The sequence below is a fragment of the Myxocyprinus asiaticus genome, chromosome 1, assembly GCF_019703515.2.
Source record: "Myxocyprinus asiaticus isolate MX2 ecotype Aquarium Trade chromosome 1, UBuf_Myxa_2, whole genome shotgun sequence".
NCBI classification, from domain to species: Eukaryota; Metazoa; Chordata; class Actinopteri; order Cypriniformes; family Catostomidae; genus Myxocyprinus; species Myxocyprinus asiaticus.
The window spans coordinates 57490292-57510138 of NC_059344.1; the positions used below are offsets into that span (position 1 = coordinate 57490292).

Genomic DNA, 19847 nt, shown 5'->3' on the forward strand with positions numbered 1-19847 from the left:
CGAGGGCGGAAGAGCCCTCTTACTCTCTCTCCCCTCCCCCTGTGTTTTCCCCTTTCTCATCCCCCTCCCCTCTTCCCTCTTCCCTTTCACTCTGCTCTCTCTCCAGAGCCCGTTCCTACCCCGCGGAGGCGAGGAGCCCCCCACCGAGGCCAGTGCCCCGCCGCTCTCCCCCGCAGGTGGAAGTGTCGGGCTTGGCGCCTGGTCCAGTCTGCTGGAGTTGTGGGGATCCGGGACACTTCCGGGATCAATACCCAGTGATGGAACTTGGGACGGTGGTCCGGGTCCCCGACACTCCGCAGACTGCCTCCAACCGGGCTGGAACGTACCGGATACCGTTAAATGTCAAGGGGGTGTACTCACCAAGCATTGTTGGACACGGGTTGAAATCAAACCACTATCCACTAACGCTTGGTTCAACACGAGGCTTTGGGCAAGCTAAAACGATGAGGGTGAAGTGTGTGCATGGGAATATTCACAACTACCCTGTGGTGACCCTTGTGATTAAATTCCGGGGAACAAAACATAGAGTGGAGGCTGCGGTTAGTTCCTGCCCCATCCATCCGCTGATTTTGGGGACTAATTGGCCTGAATTTAGAAATGTATTAAAGGGAAGGTGCATGGATGGGTCCTGCACAAAAGCGACGAGATGTGAAATGTGCGATGCTCTGGCAGGGGAGGTGGAGCCGGGGCCGTCTTCGTCAGGGGGGGAGGCTGCGGCCCCTCCCATCCTCAGTGGATTTCCCGAAGGGGATTTCCCTTTGGAGCAGTCGCGAGACGAAACCCTCAAGCACGCCTTCCACCAAGTGAGAGTGATCGATGGTCAACAGCTCCGGCCAGGTGTCGCACTTTCATATCACTTTTTCGCAGTTATAAATGAGCGGTTGTATAGAGTGACGCAGGACGCTCAAACAAAGGAAGATACAACACTAGCTCTTAATACTGCGGAGCCGGCTGGAAATGGTGTTCCAGGCGGCTCATTATAATCCGATGGCGTGTCACCTAGGGGAAAGGAAAACACTGAACCGACTAATAGCCCGTTTTTATTGGCCGGACATTGGCGGCGATGTCCGCAGGTGGTGTGCGGCATGCCGTGAATGTCAGCTGGTGAATCCACCGGCTACCCCAAAAGCGCCATTGCGCCCCCTTCCACTGATCGAGGTCCCCTTCGAGAGAATTGGCATGGACCTCGTCGGGCCATTAGAGCGGTCAGCATGCGGACATCGCTTTGTATTAGTCCTGGTGGACTATGCAAAGCGATATCTGGAAGCAGTGATTCTATGCAGCATCTCAGCTCATAGTGTTGCGGAGGCACTCTTCAAAATAATCTCCCGGGTCTTCCAAAAGAAATCCTCATTGATCAGGGCACAACCTTTATGTCACGGATACTACGCAAGCTTTATGAATTATTGGGCATTAAGTCGATTCCCACCAGCATTTACCATCCACAAACAGATGGCCTGGTGGAGTGATTTAATAAAACCCTTAAAAACATGATTCGTAAGTTCGTGCACGAGGATGCTAGAAATTGGGACAAATGGCTCGATCCCCTGTTATACACAGTACGAGAGGTCCCGCAAGCCTCCGCTGGGTTTTCCCCATTCGAGCTGCTGTATGGGTGGCGCCCACGCCATGTCATACGCTTGATGTCATACGTGAAGCTTGGGAGGAGGGACTTTCAACCAGTAAGAATGAAATTCAATACGTTCTTGATCTTTGAGCAAAACTTCACACCTTGGGGCAACTAACACAGGAGAATTTGCTCCAAGCTCAATAATGACAGCCGACTGTATAACAGGGGAACTCGGCACTATTACTCCCCACATCGGGCTCCAAATTACTCGCCGAGTGGCAAGGACCCTTTGAGGTCACACAACGAGTGGGGAATCTCGTTTATGAGGTAAAGCGAACCAATAGAGGGGGCGCACGTCAAATATATCACTTTAGCCTCCTGAAATTGTGGAGGGAGGTGGTCCCTGTGACGTTGGCGACAGTAGTTCTGGAGAGGGCGGAGCTCGGGCCGGAGGTGAATACAAAACCTAATCATATCACCCCGGTCACTTGCGGAGACCACCTCTCACCGTATCAAGTTGCAGAGGTTGCCAAGTTGCAACAGGAATTTGCAGATGTGTTTTCCCCTCTACCGAGTCATACGAACCTCATCAGGCACCACATAGAGTCCGAGCTGGGGGTGGTGGTACATAGCCGTCCCTACCAATTGCCCGAGCACAAAAAGAAAATAGTTCGGGAAGAATTGGATGCAATGCTCGATATGGGGGTAATAGAGGAATCCCACAGCGATTGGTCCAGCCCGGTTGTTCTAGTTCCTAAGTGCGACGGGTCTTTACGGTTCTGTGTGGAGTAAAGTCAAAGCAGTGTCTAAATTTGACGCAAACCCAATGCCTCGCATTGATGAGTTGCTCGATCGGTTGGGCACTGCTCGATTTTGTTTGACATTGGATTTGACAAAGGGTTATTGGCAGCTCCCCTTGACACCAATTTCCTGTGAAAAAAAACAGCCTTCTCCACACCGTTTGGATTACACCAATTTGTGATGCTTCCGTTCAGTTTGTTTGGTGCTCCTGCCATGTTTCAGCACCTCATGTACTGAATCCTCAGACCACATTCGGCTTACTCCGCTGCCTATTTAGATGACATCATAATTTATAGTAATGATCGGCAGCAGCATATGCAGCATCTGAGGGCGGTTCTGATGTCGCTGTGATGGGCGGGGCTCACAGCAAACCCCAAGAAGTGTGCGGTTGGGCGGGTGGAGGTACGGTATCTGGGGTTCCACTTGGGCCACGGCCAGGTGCATCCCCAAATTGACAAAAATTGTGGCGATTGCGACCTGCCCGAGACCCAAGACCAAAAATGGGTTGAGACAGTTCCTGCGGCTGGCTGGCTATTATAGGAGGTTTGTGCCTAATTATTCAGATGTCACCAGCCCGCTGACTGATCTCACTAAAAAGAGGGCTCCAGACCCGGTCCAGTGGACGGAGCAGTGCCAACAGGCGTTTACACAGGTTAAAACCGCACTTTGCGGGGGGCCGCTTTTACATGCACCTAATTTCTCTCTCCCTTTCGTATTGCAGACGGACACTTCAGAAAGAGGGCTGGGGGCCGTACTCTTGCAGGTGGTGGAGGGGGAGGAGTGCCCAGTGCTGCACATCAGCCGCAAGTTCTCCTTGAGGGAAACAAAGTACAGCACCGTGGAAAAGGAGTGTCTGGCCATCAAGTGGGTGGTCCTCACTCTCAGTTACTACCTGCTGGGGTGGGCCTTCAACCTCTGCTCAGATCACGCCCCACTCCAATGGATCCACCGCATGAAGGATACCAACGCACGGATCACCCGGTGGTATCTGGCTCTCCAGCCCTTTAAATTCTAGGTGGTCCACAGACCGGAGGTGCAGATGGCTGTCGCCAACTTCCTTTCCAGAAATGGGGGGGGGTAGACAGGCCGGATGGCTCCCTGGCCTGAGTTGGGCGGTGGGGATATGTGGCAGCGGGGGGCGTGAGAGGCAGAGAGGCAGAGAGAGTCTGGCACAAGGGTGCCTACGGTGCTCGTGGAAGCTGATGTGTTTATGTTTGTGAAGCTAATGTGTTTATGTTCGTGAAGCTAATGAGTTTGAGTGCCTACGTGCCTCTGAAACTGCTGAGTTTGTGAAGTTGTAAAGCATTGAAGTGGCCGATTAAAAGCCTTACCTGAGTCTGGAAAAACCCGCTTCCCTGTGTCCTCCTTCTCTTCTGTTGTGGAGTCCTTTACAGTGTGTTTGCAGACTTTTTAGAGACATAAATACATTTATGATATGTAAGATCCTTACTCGATTTTAAATAAAGAAATCAAAACCAACATAAAATGTGATGGCATAGTTCATTAGTTCATTTATTCTTTTATAAAATTCCACTTATTACAACAAAACTTGTATATCTTTAATTATACATTGTCATATGAACAACCAGTCAGTAACTGCACTGCTTGATTTAACAGAGACACAGGTCATCATTAAATAAACAGTAACAGTTCCAGAGACAGTTTAGACTGTGTTTTGTAGCCTAATGTTGTCCTTCAGGCTTGTGAGACTTCAACAGTTTTTATTTAGTTTAGAGTTGGACATTCATAACTTGCACATCAGTATAAGATTACTTGTATACTGGAAGCGCTATATGTTTCGCACTGTAGATTAAAAAGAACCGGCTCATTAGAATGGTTCTTTCGGGAATTGAACTGTACCGGTTTACTTTACCGAATATGTTTCGTGCTGTAAAAAGAGCCGGTTTGAGACTCGTTTGATTGGGAATTCAATACACTGTTAGAACTGTGTTTTTTCACTGTAGAGTCAGTAGAGGGAGGTGCTGCTGCAGAGATGCGCTGCTGTAAACACTGTCAGAGTATTTGAGGACAGTGTTCCAGCCACATCGGCGGAAAATTGCATGCTGGAGAACCGTTAACGGAACCAAAAGTCACGAAGATCATACGATTCCAGAATTTTTTTAAAGAATGGAACCGGTTCTGAACAAGAACCGTTTCACGTTTCCCAACCCTAGGTGTGACCGGCTCTCTTGAGGTCATTCCACAGCATCTCTATTGGGTTAAGGTCTGGGCTCTGACTGGCCACTCCAAAAGGTGGATTTTCTTTTTTTTTTGAAGCCATTCTGTAGTGAATTTACTTCAACGTTTAGGGTCATTGTCCATCTGCATAACCCAACTTCTACTGAGCTTCAGCTGGTGCACAGCCACCCTGACATTATCCTGTAGTAGGATGTCTTGATAAACTTGGAAATTCATTGTTCCCTCTGATGGCAAGCGGTCCAGGCCCCGAAGCACAAAGCAGCCCCAAAACATGATGCTACCTCCACCGTACTTCACCGTTGGGATGTTTTCATGTTGGTATGTGGTGCCCTTTTTATGCCATACGTAGTGCTGTGTATTCTTCCCAAACAATTCAACCTTCATTTCATCAGTGTACAAAACATTTTCCCAGCAGCATTGTGGAGTGTCAAGGTGGTCTTTGGCAAATTTTAGGCACAGAAATGTTTTTGTGTCCTGCCATGGACACCATGCCTGTTTAATGTTTTCTGTATACTAGACTCATGAGCAGAGATGTTAACCAGTTCAAGTGATTCCTTCAATTCTTTAGCTGTCACTCTAGGGTTCTTTTTTTACCTCATTGAGCATTCTGCAGTGTGCTCTTGAGTCATCTTGGCTGGACAGCCACTTCTAGGGAGAATAGCCACAGTACTAAATCATCTCTATTTATAGACAATTTGTCTAACTGTGGACAGATGAATATCTAAGCTCTTCGAGATAACTTTGTAACCCTTTCCAGCTTCATGCAAAGCAACAATTCTTGATTGTAGGTCTTCTGAGATCTCTCTTTTTTTTTTTTTTTTTGCGAGGCATGGTCCACATCAGCAGATGCTTCTTGTGAATAGCAAACTCAAAATGTTTGAGTGCTTTATATAAGTCAAAGTATCTCTAACTCACACCTCCATTCTCGTTTCATTAATTGGATGCCAGGTTTGCTAATTCCTGACTCTAATTAGCTTTTGTTGACATCATTGGCCTAGGGGTTCACATACCTTTTCCAACCTACACTGTGAATGTTTTCAATATGTACAAGAATATGTACAAGAAACAATAATTTGTGTATTATTAGTTAAAACAAATTGTGTTTGATCATTATTGTAACTTTGAACAAACCAGGTTTTTGGACAAATTTAGACATAAATGCAGGTAATTACAAAGGGTTCACATACTTTTTCTTGCCATTGTATATACAGTGTGTGTGTATATATATATATATATATGTGTGTGTGTGTGTGTGTGTGTGTGTGTGTGTGTGTGTGTATACACACACATACACATTGGAGCAATTTTTATTTATTAATAAAGTTTATTTGGTGTCCCACGGAAACCCTACACCTACCCCTAAACCTAAACCTAATCCTAACCTTAACCCTATCACTAAATCTGAACCTAACCTTAGTTTCAGTGATTAAGACTCTCGCGACACTTTCATACATAATACGCTGTTGATTAAGTCTGTCACAAGTTTGCAGGAAGGACCCAAACACAGAGAGGCAGAGATGAGTCTTTATTAAACAAACAAAAACTCTCTTGAGGGAGAGAAACACTATTACCTAAAAACCAAAACAGAACTAGACCGACCGAAGTAGAGACAGGAACTGGTAAACAGATTAGCACAAACAGCTAACATCACAAAACAATCCAGCAAAGAACAAACTACAAGGGAGAGGATTTATAGGGTAAGGTGATTGAAGGCAGGTGCCGCTGGTGACGAGCTGGTTTGAGAAACAATCAGTGGTCCTGGCAACAGAGCTGACGTTCTCCATGTGGCACCTGCAAAACACAAGAAGGAGAGAGAGGGGAAACACGGACACACACACACTAACACATGCCAAGACAGACAGACAGGATTGACTGTCCAGCTCAGACTGTGACAGTCATTAACTGATTAGGCAGCAATAAGGAAGCATTCTTGTTTTTAAACACAGCTGGACAGAACACAACTCTGAATGCAGGGGTCTCAAGAAGTGTTTTCCTAAGATTTCAACTTTTTATTTTAAACGTTTAAGTTGACACAGTGTCATAAAAACGCTGTTTATGATGCGACGCAACCAAAGTGAGTTTTAAATCAATAAAAATTAGTTTATATATTAATTAAACATGTTGTAGGCTAATGCCTATTTTAGATAATCCAGTCAGTAAATTAAATACTTCCTTTTATTTAATTTTCTTTTTAGTTGGAACTTGACAAATAAAAAAATAAAAAAACATAGGCCTACAACTTGATTTCAAATCGTTCTTACCATAATGCTTAATTTCACATAATGCCACATTTTAGTCTGATATGTTGTTGACCAATATTATTATTATTATTATTATTATAAAATTTCCTCAAGAAACTCAAGATCTTCCCAAAGGGTTGAAATTGAAGTTGTACAAAGAAAATTAGAGCCTACCTAAGTACAAAAAAATAAACAAACAAAACAAATAAAAAACACATACAAAATAAACACTTCTTGCAGAAAATATATATCAAATAATTATAAACACTTCTTGCTGGGGAAAAAATACATGACCGAAATAATGCAGAACACATCTTTTGGCTTTCATAATTTTCTTTTGCGTGCTTCATTTTGAGGGGATAAAACAGATTAAACCCACACCAGATGTCGCACCTGTTTTAATAACAAGCCCCTCTTCATTTTTATGACTTGCTTGGGAGTGGTCGTGTTCTGTAGAGACGTTTTTCTCTCAGGGTTTTCCCTGGGTCAAAAATTATTAAGTAGAACGAGTTATCCCACTCTGCGCTTTCCTGAAAATAACAGGAGGCCTGTTGGACTCGTGTGCACAATACTCACATGAAACACCGATGCGTGTGTCAGATGAGAAGAATATTATTCATATCGCCTAACTCTAGACACCTAGCGATTTTTATTATTTTAATATTTCTTTGTAAACTTAAAAATACTGTTGAAGTCAGAAGTTTACATGCACATTAGCCAAATACATTTAAACTCACATTTAATCTTAGAAAACATTCCCTGTCTTAGGTCATATAGGGTCACTACTATTTTAAGAATGTGAAATGTCAAAATAATAGTAGAGGGAATGATATATTCAGCTTTTATTTCTTTCATCACATTCCCAGTGGGTCAGAAGTTTACATACAGTTTGTTAGTATTTGGTAGCATTGCCTTTAAATTGTTTAACTTGGGTCAAACATTTTGGGTAGCCTTCCACAAGCTTCTCACAATAAGTTGCTGGAATTTTGGCCCATTCCTCCAGACAGAACTGGTGTAACTGAGTCAGGTTTGTAGGCCTCCTTGCTCACACATGGTTTTTCAGTTCTGCCCACACATTTTCTATCGGATTGAGGTCAGGGCTTTGTGATGGCCAATACCTTGACATTGTTGTCCTTAAGGCATTTTGCCAAAACTTTAGAGGTATGCTTGGGGTCATTGCACATTTGGAAGACCCATTTGCAACCAAGCTTTAACTTCCTGGCTGATGTCTTGAGATGTTGCTTGAAATTCCACATAATTTTCCTTCCTCATGATGCCACCTATTTTTTGAAGTGCACCAGGCCCTCCTGTAGCAAAGCACCCCCACAACATGATGCTTCACGGTTGGGATGGTGTTCTTCAGCTTGCAAGCCTCACCCTTTTTCCTCCAAACATAACGATGACCATTATGGCCAAACAGTTAAAAAAAATAATTAGACCAGAGGACAGTTCTCCAGAAAGTAAGATCTTTGTCCCCATGTGCACTTGCAAACTGTAGTCTGGCTTTTTTATGGTGTTTTGGAGCTGTGGCTTCTTCCTTGCTGAGCAGCCTTTCAGGTTATGACAATATAGGATTCGTTTTTACTGTGGATATAGATACTTGTCTACCTGTTTCCTCCAGCATCTTCACAAGGTCCTTTGCTGTTGTTCTGAGATTGATTTTCACTTATCTCACCAAACTATGTTCATCTCTAGGAGACAGAATGCGTCTCCTTCCTGAGCAGTATGATGGCTGCGTGGTCCTGTGGTGTTTATACTTGCGTACAATTGTTTGTACAGATGAACGTGGTACCTTCAAGCATTTGGAAATTGCTCCCAAGGATGAACCAGACTTGTGGAGGTCCACAATTATTTTTGCTAAAACTTTGCTGATTTCTTTTGATTTTCCCATGATGTCAAGCAAAGAGGCACTGAGTTTGAAGGGAGGCCTTAAAATACATCAACAGGTACACCTCCAATTCAGTACACCTCCTATCAGAAGCTATTTGGCTAATTGTCTAAAGGCATGACATCATTTTCTGGAATTTTCCAAGCTGCTTAAAGGCACAGTTAATTTAGTGTATGTAAACTTCTGACCCACTGGAATTGTGATATAGTCAATTAACAGTGAAACAATCTGTCTGTAAACAATTGTTGGAAAAATTACTTGTGTCATGTATAAAGTAGATGTCCTAAACAGCTTGCCAAAACTCTCTTACCGGCTGGTAGGACTGGGTACCATTACAGATTTCCCGAGTTGATTAGATTCTGATTTGCAAGCTCTTAATTCGATCCAGTTCTGATATTAATACAGTTTGATTTAGTTCTGATTCATTTGGGTATATTTCCTGTTATGATGTCCATTTTGGTTATATATGAAAAATTACACAGAGGGAACTGTCTAACTTGGTACATTACCAAAAAGTAGATGGTCATTAATTGGAAAATCAGTATTTTTACCCAGCCCTATCCGCTGATGACGATAATCTCAAAATGGCCAAGTATCAGCTGGCTTAATTGGCTTGGTCGATGTATCGGTTTATCACCAGCATTAACAAATGTACCTAAGTATTTAACAGATTATCATTAAAGGGTCAGGGCATATGTTGAACTTTGTGAATGGCATTCCTATTCTCGTTTTAAGAAATTTGGATTTCAGTGTGGCTGTGTTTCAGTTGTCATTTCATGTATACATTTCCAGGCTCATCCGATATTCAGTACTGACTCCTGTCTCTTGTCTTTTGTTCTGTTTTCAGGAGGCTGGACCCCTCCGAGCGTCCTCTTCAAATGGTCTATGACTATCTGACTGCTATGGGCTATGAAGACCCGCTCCGAGTACAGCAGGAAGCAGCCAACTCAGACCTCAGCTGCATGATCCGATTTTACAGTGGTGAGTTGTGACCCATGTGAGGCCTGTCCAGAGCATCTGTGTAGTTCGGTACATTCCCACTGCTGGCTTGAGCCCAGGTCCAAAATTTACACTCACAGAGTGCCAGAATCGAAGTAAAATGGAGTTACTCACTAGGGCTTGCACGACCACTCATGTTTACTATTGGACTCACCGTACAGAAAGTAGCTGACTTGTCGGTGACTTGGCGGTCAATGTTTACCAAATGTAAATGACTTGGAGGTTGCGGTAACCTTAATTTTCCCACAGTTTTCCACATTTTAAAAACATTGATGGATAATTCCAAATGATGGCACTGGAATGCTATATCTGTTGACATGACCAAAAGCCCAGAGCTCTGTAATCAGTTTGCTGGCTTTCCAGAGCAAACTTTTTAAGTCCACCAGATCAGCCATGTGCCTCCGTTTCTGTTTGAGCACTTATTTTGGCTGCTGTTCTCCGTGTGACTGAGTGTAGTCTACTATTACTGAGGAAAGGCACAAATCTGCTGCCCCCTCTGCTCTGGTGCATTTTAGTATACAACCCTTCTCCCTATTCTTTCTTTGAAATGATAGTGCTGAATAATGGGATTTTTCTAGTGTGTGTCAACATCTGTGTTGAAGGGTTGTGTTTGTTTCTAGCTCTTTCTCATGAGTCACACAAAGGATGACATTATACTTCTGTTCCAGCATGCCATCATGTACAAACCTTCACTTGATGATGTTATTGGTTGTTTGACATTGCAAAAGCTGATTCAAAATAAGCTTCAGCTTTGTCAGAAATTAACTTTTACAATAAGGGGCAATATTTGCGGGGGGTTCATGGGATTTGTTAACTTTATGAGGGCATATTTTTTATAAACATTTAAAACATAAACTGTGTACAGTCCATTGTCAAATACTTTAATCTAATCGATTCATGAATACAAATGCCCAAGACTTATAATTTATTACTTACCCTAAGAATTAAATCATCAATTCATATTTTTTGCCTTAATACTGTATGTATACCTAGAACTATTATAGAATATTAAGTACTACATCAGATGTTACTAATGAAAAAAATTTTTTTGCCCCTACATTTTGAATTCCGGGGGGATTTTTGTCATTTTTTTTATGGCATTTCATATGAGCCCTAACTAAATTTTGAACTTTCCACTTGCTCCCTTTTCTATCCCTTGCAAAAATACTGTGATGGTACCATGGTAAAATGATGGTATTAGCTGGTAATACTAGATTACTTTGACATATACTTTGAGTATACTTTATTCACATTAAAACACAAAGAAAAACTGAATCAAACATATTTTTAAATTCAAATTACACTTAAAACGAAAAGAAAATGTTATCAAAATAGCGAAGTGGTGAAAACATCCTATATAACCACCTCCTGTAAAATCCAAACCTTCTACCCTTTTTCCACAGGCCTTTTTTGCAGTGATTTAAAAATCACTATGACAACAGATACTTTTTTAGTGATTGCTGTCAAGAATAATTACACAAGTAATAAATTGGTACATAATTTAATATACTATGATTCTCTTCTTTACCTCCTCTTCACATGTACAGCATCCATCCATCCATCCATCCATCCATCCATCCATCCATCATTTACATGTGTGTGTGTGTGTGTGTGTATACTGTGTGTGTTTATATAAAATACACACACTGTATGCTTGCCCGTGCAAAACTTGCCGCCAAGATGCTACAGTGTTGAAGCTCATTACCAGGGTGTTTCAGGTTGCTAGGGCGTTCTGAGTGGTTCTTAGGTTGTTACTAGTTGGCTGCTCACTGGCCTGTGTCAAAAGAGCCCAAGTTTCTACAGTATGTAATTCTGGTCCCTACATATGTCTCGTTCCCTCCTTCAGTATAAGTATACAGTATGATTATTTTGCCCCTTTTATCATCTGCCAGGTGAAGGTTGCAAGTCTGATCGCTTAGAATATTAAAAGCACATCTCTCTTTCACAAGCCAGCATGGTTTGAGGCATCATTTATGTCCGTAGCACAAACAGTGCGGGAGGAGTTATGCTTCTAAGTTTAATACTTAAGGTTAGGGGTTTGTTTAAATCCCTAACCCTGTGTATAAGCAATAATAACAGTAATACTTGCTTTAACAAGCACCACTAATTACATAATTATAGGGTTTTAGCCCTCCAAAATCTATAAAACAGGGTGTAAATTTCATACATATGCAACATGGAGTCCTCCACACTGCCCTTGCCATACCAGACATACCAGTATATAATACCAGTATTAAGTCCCCCTGTGCTCTCCCTTGTCCGGGGCAGTGAGCAAATGCCCATCTGTCAGATTGGCAGGGGAACGGAGACACGGCATTTCTCATCCTCAGGTCCTGTCAGGGCCATAGTGGTGAGCTACAGCCCAGCATGTCTGCCTGATATATAGCCACCGACGCTGAATGGATGGTCTGCATCCTCCTCATTTGTACATTGTAACTTCGGGGACAGGTGAGCTGTAGCAGAATAGTGTTGTGTGCTTGGTGTCCACAAAGCCCCAAACACCCATCCCTACTTCTCAGAGGTGTGGAGGACGATCAATACCGTATAGTTTTGTAATCACACTGTCACAATGTTGCATTGATCTACTGCTGCCAACTATTGATTTTTCAATTGCTATTATTTGACATTTCAAGGCATTGAAGTTACTTGCTATAACAAAATGCTTTGCTTCCTTGCTAAAATAGGTCAGCTGATGCAATAACCTCTCTTTGCTCTCTTGTGAGTAACTCTAACCCTTAGTGTGATGATGACATTGTTAGTATAGTTGCAGATAAGTTTCTCCAACATTGAATCAATGTGTGTCACTGTAAAAGTTCAGACAGTCACAGAGAGGTTTGAATTAAGATGAATTGACTCATTTTTCTTTATATCAAATGTAGTGGACTCTGATACCTTTTGTCCAAATGGGTGTAACAGATGTTAGTATTCTGTGTTTATTCTTCACTGGTTGATATGACAATGCTCTTGAACTCTGCACTGAGTGACACCTATTGGCGTGGATTCAGCAGTATGCAAAAGCTATTTTTTTTTTCATTATTAAAATACACAATTAGCAGACATAGTTATCACCAGTGGTTTATTTATTTCGTAGCTGAAAATGTCCAATAATTGAGGGTTACTGAGATAAAGTGAGTTGTATTCAGCTGTGAGAATTATACTGTATTATTTTATTTGGATCACTATTCACTAGAACATAGTACTATTTATTTCTTTATGTATAAAACTTTCTTAAGTGGGATTAACAAAGGTTCATAAGTTATGTAATGTTTTATTCATTTTATCTGTATTCTTAGGTTGGACCATTAAATATATGCTATAGGGCTTTATTATTGGTTGTAAATTACATGTTAGTGTTGGGTTCATGTTTGTGCTGGTTTGTGTGCATTGAATTTGTCTTACTGTACTGTCTCATATCTCTATCTTTTTATGGTAAATTGTTTCAGCTTAATTGTAAATAACACAGAAAGTTAAAGGTGCATACATTTTTTATGAAAAGACGAGCAGAAAATGTCCCGTTTCTCTGAAAGAAATCATTGAGATAGGTGCAATGGGATATATCGCTTACAGAAGTGTTTCTTAACTGGTGGTTCGCAGGTTTGTTGGGGTTGGGTCGCGGATAGCAGGGAAAGAACAATGCCATGGCTCTAAATTTAATGATACTCTTGCGTTTCTGTGCTTTATAAGCATTAAATATTCTATCACTATAAGCGTTAAATATGCTACTAATCTGCGACACAATATTTTTGTGGTATGATTAAAGCCTTGTTTTGCACAAGTATGCGCGAGCCAACATGGAACCACCAATGATCTGCTCTAATCTACTGTCAGGAGCACACTAAACTGGGCTTCCCTCGAAATCGCAGCGCAGACCACAAAACTGATGCGACCCATTTGAATTCTAGTGAGAATATTCTAGTTTAGAGTGCTATAGAAGAAGTCAAACCTCGCAAACAGCTAGACAGCACTGACGTGCCAAGCAGCACTGAGGAGGAAAAGAGCAACACTGAGCCATGTGCCAAAATAAAGGGTTTTTCAAAACACATCATGACCCTTTCTAAAATGTATCACGATTTTACTATAGGAACTGTGACTTTTTGACACTTTTTTTTTTTTTTATTTTTTTTTTTATATTTAATAATCTATTAAATTTAAATCTATTAGACCTAATTTTTAGTACAACTGTGGCATTTTTAGTTAAAGTTTCAAGATGTGTTTAGGCAACTATTTTTTCATAATAAATACTTTAATTTATTTGTATTAGTATTTTAGAATGATGAGCTATGTTGACCTAATATATTGCAATGCACCATAAATATAAGGGCAATTACATAAAGGGCTTTAAAGTCTGGACTTCCAAATCCTATGGACAAATTATGGACAAAGTTTTCCTCCTGTGTAATATATAGGTCACTACTTGATGCCCAATGGAAAATCTTGGTCTTGAAGCAAACCAGTTGAGAACCACTGGCTATATAGCAGCTTTAAAATACAGCTACTGAATAGTGGAAAGCAACAATAAAATATCAATATCATACTGTGTGCTGGTAATGTTGTATAATGGGAGCCATTGTGATTTCCACTAATACATACACAAGTTAAATGATCCTTTCAAAGATGCTTAAATGCTGTGGTGTGAAATTAAACAAGTGACTTGATTTTCTAGTGCCAAAATTAGTAATTTATTATTATTATTATTATTATTATTATTATTAACAGATACATAATAATAATACTAATAATAATAATGCATAAGTATAGTATAAATTAATAATTATAGTATAAATTATTGTAATTGCATTATTATTAGTAGTAGTAGTAGTAGTAGTAGTAGTAGTAGCAGTAGCAGTATTAACAACAGTAATATTAATACTTAAAATAAACTTCTTTTTATATAGCGCCTTTAAAGAGACCTCTCAAGGTGCTTTACATAGAAAGGAAAAAAAAAATACAGAGCTTAATACAAAAAGAATAAACATGCACCTCAAAACAGCTAATGATAAAAGTATTACACAGTAAATAAAATGATAATAATAAATTAATTGAAAACAGTAGGATCAAATAAAAGCGTCCCAGAAAAAATAAGTTTTAAGATATGATTTAAATTCACTAAAAGACTGAACTTCTCTAAGTTCTGAGGGTAGAGATTTCCATAGTTTTGGAGCATAAGAAGAGAAGGCCCTGTCACCCATAGAGCATAAACGAGTCTGAGGAACAGTTAAAAGACCAGATTTAGAGGAGTGGAGATCGCGCTTTGGGGTGTTCGGGGTTAAAAGCTCAGACAAATATTGGGGAACCAAACCATGCAAAGCCTTGTAGGTAAGCACAAGAATTTTAAAATCAACACGAAACCTGACTAAGATATGAGTGATGTTATCACTTGCCCTGGCCCTAGTCAGAATTCTGGCAGCCGAGTTTTGCACATACTGCAATTTATTTAATGTAGATTTTGAGACCCCAGCAGGGAGAGAATTTCAATAATCAATGCGAGAGAAGACTAAAGTATTGATCAGCCACAAAGAATGATAACATAGGGCGCAGTCTTACAATGTTTCTGAGATGATAAAAGGATGTTTTAACAGTATTTTTCACATGAGGATCAACTGACAAATTTGCGTCAAATATAACACCAAGATTTTTCATTTTTGTTTGAAGTTTCAAAACTGAGCCCTCAATGGACAGAGTTAAGGAGCCAGCCTTACGGAGCTTGTGAGTAGACCCAATAAGCATAAATTCTGATACTTCTAATACTTCTGCTACTACTAATATTATTATTTGTGCATACACTGAAAAAATGTGTTGGATTTACACATAAAGCTGCACTTCAGCTATACAAATTCACATGCATAAGGAAAATTACATGAATTGAAGAGGATCCAGCTTAAACAAAGGGAACACTAATCACCCTAATAGTGACTTTACACAAAACAACTAATTACAGTTAAACAACATAGCTAAAGTCTTAATGAATTCTTAATAACCAATGAAACAAAATATACAAGTGCAAGGGCTTATGGGTATTCCCTACAACCTCAGTTGTGTACTTAATTGTGTGAGTTAGTAGTACTTAAAATCTTAATTTGATAGATTTTTAAGACAAAGAAGTTTAAGGAACTCTCAATTAATCATTTACTTTATGCATCACTCTAAGTTCACCTTATAGGCAAATTGATATTTTGTGTTGTACACATTAATGCAAATTAAGAGTGTTCAGTGTGGGTATGTGTGTGATAATGTGTATATGTTTGTGAGCACATCCGTACCCCTGAGACTGTCATTTTGAGCCACTTGTGTAGTGAGAGTGCCAGAAGAAAGATGATTGGAGAGAAATTATATTAGTATGCTAATATTAGTATGGCTACTTGGCAGTTAAACTACATGGGCCCTGATTGCATCGAATCCTGTCTGTCTGATCATAAAATGCCCTAAATGAAATGTCACAAATATGAATCAAGTTGTGCCTCAGTATCTCAGGAATATCTAATTTCAGGAATGCTATTTGTTGACTGGTCTTTGGAAAAAAATGTTCAGTGGATTCTGAACTTTTGGACTCAATTTAAGTAGCTCTTCAGGTTCCTAGAAAAAGTAAGAAAGAGAGACAGAGAGAAAGAGATTACTTCAGGCTGGTAGCTTAGATGCTGGCTAGGCTCTGGGAGGTTTGGCCACTCATTTTGTTAACTTGTGGGAAAAACACAAGTCCAGAACTCTGAGCCAACTCAGCCTCCTTTGATCTGGGTACAGGGTGTAAAAAGACCCGCTACTGGAGTAGTTTTTGCTCAGACATCGCTGTGGTTAGTGTCTTTTGCACTGTTTACCCTTTGTGGTGGTGTGAGCAAGAGACAGACACAGTGGGTGTGGCTTCAGGCCTCAGAGAGGCATTTATTGCAAATAATAATAATACAAGTAAAATGTCTATAAAGGGGGATAATAAAGTGTCCAGGGGGAATTGTGTTTATAATAAAGGGGGAATCTGGCATCCTCGCGGTGAGACGGGGCTCCGTGAAGGGCGGGGTGGTATCCATGGAATGGCCCAGGCATGAGCTGGGTCTGTCGGCCGCACACGCTCCCCTCCAGAGTCCACAGCGCGAGGGGAGGCGGTGTCCTTGGCAGCCTGACTTCCCAGGCCTGTGGCGGTGTCCTTGGCGGCCTGACTTCCCAGGCCCGTGGCAGGTGAGAGGGGAAGGCGACCCGGCCTCTAGCCCGTCGGCCGCGACGTGTGAAGTTCCCCCGGCGACTCATCTAATCGGCCCGGGTGGTCCGAGGAGTGGGTCCGGTGGCGCATCGACTCGTCCGAACCCTGGTGGGTCAAGACCTAAAAGTGGGTCGCAGGTTAGTTCGGGTTGGGTCGCGGACACTAGGGAAAGAACAATGCCATGGCATTATATAGTGGCTTATATGATTTTATAGGGTGATAGGCCATCAGTACATAGCAGCAGGGTAAGTTGGCCTCAGTGACTAAATTTGAGGGAGACTACAGCTTTTGGGAAGAAGCTGTTCTTCAGTCCATTTTTCCGACTTTATATTGTCCTGTACATTTACCCGATGGTAGTGGCTCAAACAGACAGTGCCCTGAATGGGTTGGATCTCTACTGATACTGATAGCCTTTCTATGAAGCCGGCTAGACCACTTCCAAGTTTGGGAGCTCAGATCCTGTGACCCGCTGAGTCGCCTTAACCACTGAGTCGCCTTTCACCGTTTGTTGAAACAAACAAAACTGCAATGCTCCGTTAGCTTAACAGGGATTTGACTGTCACCAGAGACATCTCCTAGCAACCCAACTGAAAAACAATGCTGCTTCACTAACATTTGTGCTACAGGTGTACAGTCATCAAAAGAGAGTTTAATTTACCATGTTTTGTACACCCGTCTCTGCAAACAACAAGCTTTAATATCTTGTAATGTAGGAACTTTGACTAACTGATCAAAATAATTTAATAAATGTGAATGTTTATCACTAACTTTGTACTTGTTAATACTGTCTCTGGGTGCTGACATGTTTGTGTGACGTCACACACCTGCATCTCAGCTTAAAAAATTGCAGTCACATTACACATCCGTTAAGATGTACAATGGACAAAGCGGTGCCCAAAGAAAGAACTTTCCATAGTTCGAGCCGTTAAGATGCACAATGGACAAAGCAGTACCCAAAGGAAGTACTTTCCATGGTTCGAGATTATGGACGGTGTGCTGGGACATTGTCCCGATGTTAGTGGAGAGACCACTCGGGACACCGTGGCAGTCGGTGAGTTGTCAACAATAACCTATCATACAATATAAACTTGGTATTCTAGAAAACAAGCGTATTTGGTTTGACTTGTGAAATGGGCGGGGTGTGTGACGTTTGCACCAGGACGGGGTATTAAGGTTAGGTTTTAGGGAAACGCTGCAGGGATTTTGTACCAATGGTGGGAATGCAGAGCGATTTTGGTCTCACGGTTCGAGGTCCGAGGCTATTGGCCTCGGCTGACCAGTTTATGGCTCTGGCTCACACTGGCCCTATAGTGGAAAAGCGGCTAATGAGTAGCTTTGGGGCAGATGGTACTTCCTTAGCTTCCATAAGAACAGTCTTTGTTTGCCCTTCTTCACTAGGTAGGATGTGTTCAGAGACCAAGTCAGATCCTGTGTGATGTAGACTCCCAGGAATTTCCAAAAAAGTGTTTCCTCCTCCTGGATTTTTGGTATCCTGATATACTGTATATCCGACTTTATACTTATTACTTGACACCAATTGATGTATAAATGTATGCGGTCATGTGTTAATGTTACAGGTTTCTGTTGTCAGAAAGTTACTCGTTTAGAACGAGCCGTTTTTTCAGCATTCTTTCTATTGGACTGTGGAGGATGTTTTGAGTTCTGAAAGTTATTGTGTATTTTCATAGAATGTCAAACTCTTTCATTTCAAAAGATCAAAGAAAATTACATTTTTATTGACACATTACCCCCTTTAAAATGTTATTGATGTATTCTGAGAAGAAGCTTTTCTTAAAATTCCTCTAAAACATATTTACAGTATATTATGGTATAGTTTTACTGAAAACAGATTGTCCAATTTCCTCAGCCCTTCCCCTCCTTTGAAAATCCTGTTGTGGCCAGGGAACAATCTGAGGGAGTTAACATCTCTAAACACTGACTTAAGATCCGATAAAAGCCAAACACAGGCCCTGAGACCTGGGGTCATGACATGGGTGGTGAGTTCTGGACTGGATTCACCTCGCATGGTTGGGTGTTTCTTCTGAGCTATACGTTGTTTTTTTTTCACCAAAATCCCACTGGATATGGGAACTGCTGGCCATCACTATGGCTAAATAAATCATGTGTGGTGCTGGATTTAGCCACTAATGAGGTATTGATCTGTGATCTGCCTGAACTTTTCAGGGTTAATGCTCAGAAAGTATACAGAGAAGCTGTGAGCTGAGCAAAGCTGAGACTTGTCTGGAGCACATGCAAACATATTCAGACTCCAGTTATCTTATTTTAATAAATTATAAATACTTTAATGACATTTTTTTATTTTTTATGGTAATACATAGGGCTGGGTAAAAATTAGGGATGTGCAAAACAACATAGTTTTACAATCGACTAGTCGGTGGGTTATGTCGACGGTTAGTTGACTAGTCGGTCAGTGAAGCCCTGCATAATTAGCCTGGAGTAATTTCCATAAGACACCAATCAGACACGTTCATTAATAGTTGGCTATATATGCTAAGCACATTCCCTCAATAGGGTAACAGATAGGCTATTAAAAAAATAAATACGCTTAATAACAACTTTTGTGCGCACAAAAGTGTCTATATCATCAAAACAAAGACTTACGGATTATATATGAAACAACGGGAACATTGCTCCGAGCCGAAATGTCTGATAGTAAATTGTTCTTCCGCTTTGTTTGCTGTAGCGGTGTTTTTCACCCTTAAATGCATGTTTTCCCAACATCTTTTGTTCTTCGTGTCTCCACTACATAACGAGTAAAACGAGTAAAATTCAGAAATTTGAATATAAATGAAGAACACAGTATGCCCAAAACGGCGTGTTGGTTGCATTACGCAGCTGCTCATAAAATCGGCGTGAATATCTGTGATAGCAATCTGGTGTATAGAGCACAAAAAAGAAAAGAAAGCACTAGTAATATAGCCCTAACAACAAATATGGAAT

The 19847-nt window shown here is 41.1% G+C and overlaps 1 protein-coding gene across 1 annotated transcript in view; it reads left to right on the forward strand.

Moving 5' to 3' along the window:
- Positions 1-19847, forward strand: part of LOC127427619 (PH domain leucine-rich repeat-containing protein phosphatase 2-like) — a 112798-nt gene that overhangs the window by 14660 nt on the left and 78291 nt on the right. Inside the window, exon 3 of the mRNA XM_051679164.1 lies at positions 9546-9679. Coding sequence (XP_051535124.1) covers positions 9546-9679 — 134 coding nt within the window. The remainder of the gene's footprint in view (positions 1-9545; positions 9680-19847) is intronic.